The sequence below is a fragment of the Scardinius erythrophthalmus genome (assembly GCF_964197995.2).
Source record: "Scardinius erythrophthalmus genome assembly, chromosome: 21".
Lineage (NCBI taxonomy): Eukaryota > Metazoa > Chordata > Actinopteri > Cypriniformes > Leuciscidae > Scardinius > Scardinius erythrophthalmus.
Genome location: NC_138241.1, coordinates 30,068,744 through 30,081,983, shown reverse-complemented (window position 1 = coordinate 30,081,983; position 13,240 = coordinate 30,068,744). Strand labels below are relative to the sequence as shown.

The 13,240-nt window shown below is 38.5% G+C and overlaps 1 protein-coding gene across 4 annotated transcripts in view; it reads left to right on the top strand.

The window, feature by feature from the left end:
- kcnma1a (potassium large conductance calcium-activated channel, subfamily M, alpha member 1a) overlaps positions 1-13,240 on the top strand; it is a 180,017-nt gene that overhangs the window by 92,534 nt on the left and 74,243 nt on the right. For all 4 annotated transcript variants that reach the window (XM_081351035.1, XM_081351034.1, XM_081351036.1 and 1 more), the window contains exons 4-5: positions 706-767; positions 13,084-13,177. In XM_081351035.1, coding sequence (XP_081207161.1) covers positions 706-767; positions 13,084-13,177 — 156 coding nt within the window. The remainder of the gene's footprint in view (positions 1-705; positions 768-13,083; positions 13,178-13,240) is intronic.

Here is a 13,240-nt window from a genome sequence, read left to right as displayed (position 1 = left end):
GACAGATTTTCTCCTTTCTTTGATTTTATCTCATATTGCTCTTTCCAACTTGGTTGTGGTTGCCACACAGTCTGAGAGTAAACGCACTTGTCTTACACTTTCGCTGGGTGTATATGCATGTGTACTACTCCACCACACACCATAACAAAGCAGCCATTTGATAGCAGCTGTCTCGATATCACCTGATATGGTCATAGTGTACTATATATCTCACATGCAGCGGCCCAGAAAAGATCAAGTGTTTTGACCTCAGGAGCTTTGTGCTCCACACACCCCTCTCCTGCTAGCACAGGAGCTTCCCTGTTTTCAGAGCGTCGACATTATGAGTACGTACAGTAAGTGTAAGCCTGTGATTTGCACAAGCCTATACACACTTTTCCTTTGTAAAGCCTGTGTGGTGTGAAAGCATCCAATACCGTTCAAAGGTTTGGAGTCAGTAAGACTTTTTAAAATTAATTTAGGCTATTCATTCAACAAGGACACACAGGTTTGAGACACAGCGTGATTTGGTGAGATCACTTAAAGTTTTATGACATTTTCTGTTTATTACGTCTCATCCACACATGTAATGGGCAGAAATAAGTTGTGCTCATTGTTGAACAGCTCCAGGATTAATCTGTTCTCTGTAAGTGGTACTGTTCTCAGTGGACCTTCACTAATTATATCTTTTCCCTTTCTCTCTTTTCTTTTTCTCTCCCCCTCAAGGTGGTGTTGGTCTTTGCACTCAGCATCGGAGCTCTGGGAATATACTTCATAGATTCTTCGGAGTGAGTACTATTCTGATTTAACAACTCTCGCCTGAATTATTTATGAGTCAAAAGCCTTAAACACAGATATTAAATAATGAGTTCTTAGAAATAAGTAATTTCCTTTGCCTCATTTCACTAAAGGAACTTTTCATGAATGGGAGTCAAAATTGAACAAAGGGATGGTTATCCTTCATAAAATGATTTTGTACACCTCGAGAGGCCAAATGAATTTTAAATGTGAAATCTTTTAGTTGATACTAGTATATGTATGGTCTGCAATTTATTCTTATTACTAAAATGTGATACTTTGAAAGTATGAAAGTTAAATATCATTTTGTGATTATTTTACTTTCTAGCAATAAACATTAAATAAACTTAAAAATGTTTTTCAAACATAATAATCAAACATATAGTAAAACAATGTTACAGTCTGTAACTCTTGCAGATTTAGCTTTGGCTTTAATAAATCAAGATAACAGTAGGAGGGAACAAATGTGGATTTGTAAACTAAAATTTCCCAAACATTAAAGGGCACCTATTATGACTCTTTTCACAAGATGTAAAATAAGTCTCTGATGTCCCCAGAGTATGTATGTGAAGTTTTAGCTCAAAATACCCAACAGATTATTTTTTACAGCATGTTTAAATTGTCATTTTTTGGGGCTCAGAAAAAAGCGCTGTTTTAGTGTGTGCCCTTTAAATGCAAATTAACTGCTGTTGCCGGCCCAGGGGGCGGAGCCTCACGAGCTCGCGCTCAGAGCCAGGACAATCTGGACAATCTCATCTGATAATATCAGAACAGAAACTTTCAGTTGCGGTGTTCATTTCGACTCGGAGTCGGACAATAATGCCCACAGAGCCAGAGAATATATGCTGTATGGAGATAGAACATGTATAATTTAGTTTAATTATGGTTATAATTTACATGTCATCTGCTTTTATCCACTATTAATACAAGCCTGCTGTAGCAGACCCTGTCCGAATGATGACCAAAATATACTGATGAGTTCAGTGAAGTTTATTGTACATCACACAAAAGATGAGCGTTAGTTTTACACCAGAGAATCACTGTAAGAGCTGAATAAACACAGTATAAGAAGTGAGCATTAAAGTCTTATCCATAAACTCTCTCTCTCTCTCTCCCTTTCATTATCATCAACATACACAGCGAAGTACACAACACACTCGTTACAACTAACAGTAAACAAATATATACACACCTTTTCAGTGGGTGCTTAATAAACTGGTAAACCTTATATCCGTAAAATGACTCGATGAGCTGTCATAAAGTGCGCACTCTCACTTTAATTTCTACCGTGGTCAGTAACGTTAGGCCTGTCGCTCCGGAGACTGTGAGCTTGATCACGAACAGTTGGTACAGATCCATCCTCGAGTAACAACGAGAGTAAATGAAGACTGCTATGTTCATTCTGACATCCAACAACAAAACACCTCAATTGCTTAGGAGACATTTCTTGTCCACAGCTGCTCAAGAGTCGAAACAATGGCGAACTCTGTGTCCAGCTCACTCAGGGCGGGTCTAAGCTCAAACAGCAGTGTCAATCAACCGTCGTGGGAGGGGCCTGTGCAATTCTACGTCACATTGCATAGAATCTGAGAACAGCTCATTCTGAGACAGTGCTTATGATTTATGGGGATTATAAAAAAAACACTGGGTGGATTTTTATCATTCTAGGGTGGTTTTGCTCACACACTGCCAACACACATTTATGTTCAAACACCATGTAAAAGTGAATTTTGCATAATAGGTGCCCTTTAAATAAATTGTTTTCATTTTGTTTCTTACAAAAATGTTGATAAGCAGGTTGAACTGTTGAGCTTGAAGAATGCAGTAAAAACTACAATTTGTTTTAAAATTGATACACCTGCAGGTCATGATTTCTGTGCCATGCATAAACCTCCAATAGTTTATCATTAGGGAGTACAAGGCACAGATGGTAGCAGGCAGAGCCGATCCTGACCTCCCTGGGGCTCTAAGCAAAATTCAGTTAAGGGGCCCTCCTACCTGACCCATGAGTCATGTAAACCATTTGCCATTGCCACACAGTCACACCTGACACCCCAGTGCTCCCACTCCTTTAACTACTAATGAAGATGTAATTCCTGATATCAGAAATAGACATTTTTACTAGAAAAAGTACATTCTTAATATCAAGAATTCACATTTTAAATAGTACAAATTTAATATTTGATATCAAAAATGCATCCTGTGAATGAATAAAAGCTAAAATTGCTTGTCATAGCATGGCACTGTGTTTTAAATGATAAAAACATTACTTGATACTTGATGGTTATTCTTTACTGTGGGATGTGCATCCATATTGACCAGTATATCCAGCCAATCAACATTTTAAATGCAATATAGTCTATAAATCAATAGTCAATGCCAATTCATTGCTTTCCATCTTGCTTTATTGCAGAGTTGTAACTAAACTGACTTTAGATACAACTATAATAATTGTCTTATTTTAAAAGTATGTGCGCCTATAATGAGGAGTGCCATCACGCTCATATTGTACTGGTCCCCACAGATGTTTTGCTGGAAAGTGTGCATTTCATTTCGTGCACACGCATATGGGCGTATGTTAACGTTTGACGTGGTTATCTTTTCCGAGCTGCAGTTTATAAACAAACACCATTCCCCTTGCGTTTATCAAACGTAATAAATACTTTTTTTGTCTGGCACAAAGTCACAGAACACAGCCCTGGAAGTGGCCGGCATTAGCAAGCAAGACACAAAGACCAAAATATGCACTGCCCAGCTGGGTTAGCAAGACAGACAGACTAGAGATAGATGCACATCAACTTAACGTTACTGTTCTTTGCTGACATCAAACTTGGAGAGGAGAGAACATAGGTCTGCCTGATTGCTGTTCCCACAATTCACTCTCATGGTGTTTTTTTTTTCTCTCTCTTTTTCGTGACCAGAAGGATAGTTCCGCTTAATTTTCTCCTTTATGTTGTAAACTTTGATTGACGCGCTTTGACACAAGGGGGAGGCGGGCCTTGAGTAATTTGTGGGGCCCTACAAAACTTGCGTAGTGTGCGTATAGGGCTGATCGGCTCTGGTAGCAGGGCAGACTATAGTGTTAAGGTACTATTTTCCCATATAGATAATAATACGATATTAATGAACTCTACATTCATTGGTACTGTTAAGGGTACCATTATATAATTCAGGGTTTTGTTTCCTTTCCTCTGTAATGTTGGAGTTTAAAGACTCAGTGTGGTGGGATTATTTTGTCAATGAAAACTAAGCAGGCCAGTTTCCATGGTTACATTAGCAGAGCATCTCTGCCACCCACCCTTCTCCACTATGCTCCCTAGAGAAAGGTGTGCTGTTAGCTGTTGCCCAGGCAACCAGGTATCATAGTTTTCATTTTCATCTTTGCTCAAAGTAGTTACAAATGTACCGACCAATATGCATACATTTACATCAGTAGCTGTATAATAAGTGAAACTGAATCGATATGATGCGGCATGTAAAAAGCCAACACGTGCCGTTTAAATCTAAGCTAGGCACTCAAATGAGCATGTGTATGTCTCATTTGTAAGTCGCTTTGGATAAAAGCGTCTGCTAAATGAATAAATGTAAATGTGTATGGTCTTGCATATAAAGTCTAACAATACAGCCTGTGTGTGCCTAGTCTGACGGTCACAGCATGCTGAGGCATAATGGGAGATTTTAATCCCTATAATGCACGGATCAGGGTGGTAAAGGACGCGGAGGGATGGGCAAGCCTCTGTGTTTATGCATCATTCAGAAAAACCTTGATCTGGCTCGTCTTTTACAATGCATGTTTTCATATTACAGCTTAGTAGTCAGCAGCTTCCTCATTTGAGTGCATATGTGAGACAGACGATAGACAGATTTAGATGAGGTGAATTCAGGATTCCTGCAGGATTCTGTTTTTACATTTTTGCAAACCCTTGTAGTTTTGTTGGACCTCATTGTTAGCTAAACAATATACAATGCTAAAAAAAAAATATTTAAAATTATTTACTGTTGCAAATATATTGTTTTAACTGCACTTTTTAATATAAATAGATCGTTTTAAAATACTTACAAAGCCTTTTTTATTTATTTATTTTTTATAGTTGGACATGGCAGTCCAGACGGTGCGTGCCTTTAGGCGAACGAGATTTAATTTTTCATTTAATTCGGTTTTTTTGGGTTTTTTTTTACATTCGTTTGAATTTACATCTTACATCATCAAGTTATCAGTCCATTAGTTATTCTAAATCTAAATGAACTTTCCTTCATTCTACCGAGTAGCCTACCACTCCTGCCCCGCCCCACTCTTAGAGCGGCATCGGTCTTCATGTAAAACACCCTGATGTACATCCAAAAATGTCATCAAAATGAATAAAACTATCCGGACATGAATACAAAAGATGACGACTTTTACTGCTGGTGATGACTAATGATTTGAATGCCCGACACGTGCTTCTAAAAGGGTAGGCTTATGTATTTGTGTGTGTGAGAAGGCAGAGAACTAATGTGGCTCACCTTATTGCGTGCGTAATATTTATATATGCAATTTATTAATATTTTTAGTATTTAGAACCTCTACGAAGAGCTGTGCATGCACAAGTGGCGGGATTTCAGGTGTACGAGCACCGCTTGCACACGGTTGCTTTGCTTGCTTGGCTTTCATTGGGCGGAAATAATGAATATATTTGAATCTTTTTATATCATGCTGCTGCTTGCCTAGTTGAGGACTGCCGCTCTGTTTTGTGAATTGGTGGCTCTTCAGTTTGGCAAACTGACTGACAGCCCAGTCTAAGTTGTCCTGTCACATCTATTGTCCGTGGTCTCAGTCAGGTTTTTTTTGCAGACACACGATGTCCTGAATTCACTAGCATTGCAGTGTGGGTGGATTCCAGATCAAAGAGCCAAACCGAGTGATCTAGATCTGTTTTTGGACTGGAGTTGTTATCAGATTGGACATCTCTCTAATCATTTCTGTAGGGAGGCTGAACAGTGCTGCATGAATGATAGTCATATAGACACTTTAGGCTCTGTTAAAATTGCGACAGACAGTGCTGTGACACCTCAAACAGTGCAGCGGTTTACCCACGACTGAGCAGTTGAGTGATAGAAGTGCTTACCTGGAAGGATGTTTTTCTGGTCTTCAACCTTTATCTGGCTTTTTCTCTAGATAGAGACTGAAGATGGAAGATGCTTGTTGCATTTAAAGGTTTTATATATACTTATTTACACAATTTGCAATTCTATTTAAATATATACACCATCACAATATATACACAAAGGAAAGGTAAGGTAAGGGTTTCTTATGCTCACCGAGGCTTCATTTATTTGATTAAATATACTGTAAAACAGAAATACTAAGAAATGTTATTAGAAATTAAAATAACTGTTTTCTATTTTCGAATTTTTTAAAATGTAACTTATTCCTGTAATGCTGAATTTTCAGCAGCCGTTATTCCAGTCTTCAGTGTCACATGATCCTTCAGAAATCATTGTAACTTCAGCTTTGGTTGAAGTTAAAGGAATGTTTGAGAAAGTCAGGAAGTCATGAAAGTCAGTGGAGTCCAGTGGTATTTTGGACCCCAATTACTTTCATTATTATTTTATGTTCCACTGAAGAAAGAAAGTCATACAGGTTGGTTTAAAATGGCATGACAGTGAGTAAGTGATGATTTTTTTCATTTTTGAGTGAACTATCCCTTTAGCTTCATATTTGTATATATTAATACCCAAGACCCCAGTTGAAGATGGTATAGATAGAAGACTTGAACTTGTTAATGTGTGTGTGCATGCATGTGTTTTGTTGGTTGCCTGTGTCTTTCCCACCCGGTTCAGGTCCAGATCAGGTTGTGACAGCAGGGTTGTGTGCTGTGATGTGCTCTTAATGATCTACATCACGTTTGGCTCTAGAGTTACCGCCTGAAGTCCTGGCAGCTGAAACCTCCACTGCTGCTGTCCTCACCAGCGAGAGATGTGTGCAACCGACATGCAGGTTCTCGCCCTCTGAGCTTCTCATTTGACCTGCCGTACCGCGTGACTTAAGCGTTAATGGTCTAGATAATGGATCATTACGACTCATTTACGCTGCTAATTATCGCAACTGTTCAAAAATGTCTGGAACAAACCACACGTCTTTCTCTTGATTTGGCCTCTTGCACATGTAAACAGGGAACAACGGCACGTCGAATGCATCTCTCAAATGCTCACACAGATAGACAACGTAATCGTCTGTTAAAAAAGCCATCAGTAGACATTTAAAGTGGGACATTTTGAGCTGATGGTTACTCCCTAAGGTAACTCAAAATTTGATGAAGGGTGAAAGCAGCAATTGCAGACAGGAGTAGAGGGGGAGGGGTTATTTTTTCATCGCCTTAGTGCACACGTCAAGCTTTCATGGAGGCATTTCACTCAACGCTGTAGATGCACAGCTCTCTCTAGTGGCCAATACCACCCTCCCCTGAGTTTCTAATCCTTCTTTTGTGTAAGGAGTCACTTTTCAGGACACTATTTCTTTTGGTCAGACTGATCCTCTGTTCAGGCGCTGAGTGAAAAGACTTTTCTGTGGAGACGGAGTGTTTTGTTGAATGACTGTGTTGAAAGAAGCCAGTTGCAATAAACCTACTGTATAGCACAATGCATGTGCCTGATGCCCTGGCATTATTAGTGGAGTTGGCTGTAGTAAACATCATCCAGCATCCTAACAACCAACTACAAACACTGCATCAACCACCCAGAACATTCTAGCAACCACATAACAATGCCCTGTAAACCACTAGTAGCAACCTATCAACCACCCAGAAAACCCTAAAAATGTTCCATCAGTATTAGCCACACAGAAGACCTTAGCAACCACATTAAAATGGCATATAATTCACCCGAAATAGCATGGCAACCACCTAAAAATGCCTATCAACCACTCAGAAGACCTTAGGAACCAAATACTATAGTACATTTACTTGAAGATCAAGTACAAATGCATCATGTTTGTTACAACACTTCTTAACATTGTAGTTTCATTGTCATATTTTTAATGGGAACAGTCTGTACTTTTCCCCCTAGACTACAGTGGCTTTTTTTAGGGACTGAACAATGAAGCAAGAAATATGTAGGGCAACAACAGGGGAAGCTCTCCTTCAAGGGATGCCTTTTATTTTGTGTCCCACTTATGACATTTTAGGTGATCAGCGCTCTAGCGCAGTGAATCCTCAGCACTGATAAAGGAGGACAGAGATATGGCTTAATGAATTTATTTATGCGATAAGGTCAGAATAAATTACTTGCTTGGTTATATGAATGGATGCTTCTATATACAGCTCCTAGGCTGAGCTGTATTAACCTGGAAAAGCTTTAGGACACTATGCTGCGAAAGGGCAGGGAAATACACGGCCTGTTCACTGAGAAGCCACAGAAATAAATATCCTGGCACTGCATTGCAGGGATGAATAATCCACCCAGTTTAATTCTAGTGCAGCGTCCCTACGCTTTGAAAATCTCCCACAGACCAGCAGCTTGTTCTTTATAGAAAGAGAGGAGGAGAAAGAGAGACATTGGCAGGTCATGTTCTCCAAGATTGTGATACATGCCTGTGTTTGAAATTCAGTATCAGGTTTCAAAAACATATAGACCTCTAATAATGCATTACAGCAGCTGACGAAATATTAAAGGGTTAGTTAGCCCCAAAATTTTAATTTTGTCATTTACTCACCTTCATGTCTTTCCAAACCCGTAAGACTTTCATTCATCTTCGGAACACAAGATCTTTTTGACGAAATCTAAGAGCTTTCTTTCCCTCCGTTGACAGCTGCGCAACTACCACTTTGACACTTCAAAAAGATCATAAAGAGTTCGTAAAACTAATCCATATGAATTGATCGGTTTAGTCATAATTTTCTGTAGAGACTCGATCGATTTATATGATGAACAGATTTAATTGAGCCTTTTATTAGGTCTGTATCTCTCTGGCCTGAAGTAGAACACTGACGGATTCTTCAAGCTTTCTTTCACTGCTAATGTGGCCACATTGTCAATGTCATTCCTTTCCATAGGGATGGAGGTTTTGCTCTGCCCAGTTATGACTCTGCAGATTTTTGCAGTAATAAGGTCTTATCACTGAAAGGAAAGCCTTGATGGGGTCTGTGTTTTCCAGAGGCGAGTTCTCATAGAGGGCAGTAAAGCAGTTTGAAACGCTGAGGCCAGTGTGACCTCTTTTCGAGGAGGGTTAATCAATAAGAAGATAAGAGATGCCGTTTCAATTCGCATGCCTCTCTTTATCTTGCCATTCGTTTTTTGTGAGAATTGAGTTATGAATGTGGGAGGCAGGCTCTGCAGTGCCGTTTGCTCCATGCGTGTATTTGTATTTAGTAGAACCGGATGGAAATTCTCAAAAATAATCAATGTGATGCTTTGAAGATTAGCTAGTCCTCTGAGCATTTCTCCTGCTTGAACAGAGAATTGTTTGAACACGCTGCCATGACTATCGCTGCAAATATCAACTGCAGCTCCTAAACAAATTTTAGTCTCTCATCTTCCTTGCTTAGAGCTTTCACTTCCTCCTGTTTTCATTAAGAGGTTAGTGCTTTGTGTGTTTTCCTATTTTAGAAGCACACGCAGAGAGCTCCTCAGGGAGGAATTAAAACAGAAATGCTATTTTTAGACCCCCGACTGAGGTTTTAGCTGTCCGGTGCCCTTGCAGGTGCTAAATCATTCTTATTTTAGAAATGATGCCTTGGCCTAAATCGGTTACTGTTGTATTAACCTAGACCTGCTGTGTGCCGCACCATCACCGACTCCGACGGCTCAAGCATTCAATCTGTCGCCTTTTTTCTTTTGCCATCAACCTTAATTTTGTACTGTTTAAGCAAAGCTCTAGTGTGCCCTGATAGTGATTAATGGTGCGGTTTGTTTTTGACATAATGGGACGTTTGGGCCCATGAACACACGGGGTGTTTTTCAGGATACACATTCATTCTGTTCCCTTTCTGAATGAGTGCCAAAGTGCAGCATCTTTGTAAAAGAAGATGATGAAGACACATACTGTAACTAGCCTGAAATAGCCCACTGCGTTCGTCCCTCAGGGCGGCATAGTTCTGTGCACATTGACATTGCTGTATGTCCTCCGCAGGCACTCGATTAGAAACTGGGGCCACCTAGTGTTAGATGGAAGCTCAGGAGCGCCTGAGCACTGTTTACCACATTATTAGTTGGCATAGCATGCTTTCAGCTGACCTCAGAGCAGCCCACATCTCTATAAGGTCCTGGGAAAGTGTCATCTTATGGCCCAGGCAGTCAAGAATGACATTCAGGTCTTAAGATTTCTGAGCAGGGATACTTTCTGCATGGATGCCACATGGCAGGAGATCTCTTGTAATTGCAGAGTGTGAAGTGACAGTGAGCTCAAGGATCAGGCGCTTTGTGTTTCACAGCGTACATGTGTTGACGGTTGTGCATTTTGAGACGCCGCTAATTGTAACTTGATAGAAAGCTCTTCCTGATAGTTCACCAAAATAATAGTTAACCAAAAGGGATAGTTCACCAAAATAATGAAAAGTTGCTGTAAATTTATTCTCAGGCCATCCAAGATGTAGGAGTCTTTTTTTCTCCAGAACAGTAAAGATTTTTTTTTTGCTGAAACTGTGGTCCTTTGTTGATTCATATAATGTCAATGGCAACTGTCACTTCAAGAGTAAAAAAAAAAACATACTGGCAAAACAATTAATACCTCTGGCTCCTGACGATACATTGAGGTCTTATGAAGTGAAATGATTGGTTTGTGCAAGAAACTGAACATTATTTACAAAATTATTATCTGTAATCCACTGCCTCGGCAAATTATTCCTGAGCGTGTTCACGGCAGTCTGGCACCGAGCTTCCTGTCGCATAATGACATGCACGGGAGCTCAAATGTTGGGAATCTGTGAAAAGTCAATCTTAATTTTTTATGTAGGTTACGGTATCCAGGATAAGCACAAGTAAATACCTTTTTGACAAACAATACAACAAATGTGTCCTCCCTCTCTGTTTTATACATATTGAAATGTTCTGGTCCAGTTGTGCTGGCAAAGTTGATCGATCAGCTTGGTCATCTGCATTTTCCGGATCAGATTTGGGCTCGAATTGATAAGGTAGTACGACATTATCACCTGTCATTATTGCTTTGGGAGCTGAAGTTCCAAATATGGTTTTGGGCCAATCACAATGCACTGGATCGATGATGACCAATCAGAGCACAACGCGCTTTTCAGAACGATTAGCTTTGTAAAAATCGATGCGTTTCAGAAAGGCGGGGCATAGAGGAGCAACAATGTACATTTATGTACACAAAAAGTTATTGTTTCCTTTGTTTTTGACCCATGTAACCTTGTGAACAGTGCTTTAAGATTTTCAGGTTGGTTAGGTAGGATATTTACTGAAATTAGATAAAGTTATTATCACAGTCTTCACTGCATAGTTTATAAATTAAATATAGATTAATCCTTATTAAAGCTACAAATGTTATTTCAGTCAAGAGCAGTGAGTGATTTTCTCTTTTCTTTTGTTGTTTGATTATCCTTAATGACAAACAGCAGAGGGTTTATTAGGCAGCCGTCACTTTAAGACCTGCCGCACATGACACGGATCTGACACGTTTCCCATTTTCTCACAACTCTTTACGTTCATTTAAGACTTCATTCAATTAATTTAAGACTGTACTTGCGAGGATACTTAACAAAACTGTAATTTTGGCATAATTTTATGTGTTTTTGTCCATTCAAGCTCAGCCTGAAGGGGCTTTCTGTGTGCACGAGTCGTGTGTGCATGTGTCACACAGACAGGAGATTCACAGACGCACACCAGTAGCACACTGCGTTCTCTTTTGTGTCTTATAGAGCTTGAATGGTTTAAAAGCATTTGCATTAATAAGAGCATAGTCATATAATGTAATGCTAGCCAACGGATGATTCAAAAAACGAATGCTGTGTTAATTGCTTTAAAAAAATTTAACATGCTTAACTGAAAAAATGTATCGCATGTGTTAATGCCTTAATTTTAACAGCCCTTATTTTAATACATGTAAATAATTTTCATTTTCTTGCACAGACAGTTTTGCTTCATAAGACCTCAATGTATTGTCAGCAGCCATGGGTATTAATTTTTTTTTTGCCTGTATGTTTTTTTGACTCTTAAAGTCACAGTAGCCATTGAGTTATATTGTATTATATGAATCACGAAGGACCACGGTTTCAGGCAAAACTCTTCTTTACTGTTCTCCTGAAGAAAAAAGTCACTTACATTTTGAATGGCCTAAGGGTGAGTAAATTAATAGCAAATTAGCAAATTTTTGGGTGAACTATCACTTTAAGGCCAAAAGTAGCTAGTTAAACATGCATTATGGGCCCCTTTTCCCTTAATTTGGCTGTCTTTTCTTTAGTTTCATATTATTTATGTCTATTGAATTTCAAGGCTGGTCTCTAAATTACTTCCTACATGAGATAATGCCAGTGAAAGGGCAGCACCACATTAACCTCAGCTCAAAGGCTTTTGGTTTATGAAATGAAGCCTTTTAATTAATTGAACCATTCAACAGTTGCGTTAACCATCCCAGTTGTACTGAATAAATCAGAAATGCTGTTGTATATTTTATATATATATTTTATTCTAACTGATAAAGGCAACTGGTGCTTTAAGACAGTCCTGAGTCATATCAGTGTCTTTTAACGTTCCTGATGTCTTGACTGTGTGTCAAAATTCTAGAGATGTTTTTAACTTGCTGGGATGCAATGACATATAATGTATTAAAAAGGTATTGCAATGCATTCATGGTACATTATATCATAATAAGTTGTATTTTCCTGTGAATAATTGTAATAGTCATAAACTATTCATGTTTGTTTTTTCAAGACATCCTGATTTAAAACACGTTTAACTCCAACAAAATTTTAAATTTTACTGTCACTGTACTTATTATAGAACCAATGTATATAGATATGACCAACTATAGCCTATATCACTATCATGCAAATGAATATTGTATTATTTATGCAAACTTTTATGTAGGTTATATAAGAGTAGTGTATATATAAATATATAGACCTGAAAAGTATGACAAAAAGGCAAGTTTGATAATGTTACATGGTGTGTTTTATATTATATGTGCATTTTTATAATTAGATTATGTATTTATAATCAGAAAGAAAAGAAAATACATTTTGCCTAAAAAACAAAACAAAACTATTTTTAGGACCATTCAGATTAAGTTTGCATTTTGACTTTATTTCCATGCCAATTAAATCATGAATCTGTTTGAAATTGAATTAACATTTATTAATTTTTCTTTCTCCATAGTCCTATAGAATCCTGTCAGAATTTCTACAAAGACTTCACATTACAAATTGACATGGCATTCAATGTGTTCTTCTTACTCTACTTTGGCCTGCGTGTAAGTACATATTTCATGCTCAACATATTTCTATCACATTCTGCACACCCAGTAATATTTTTT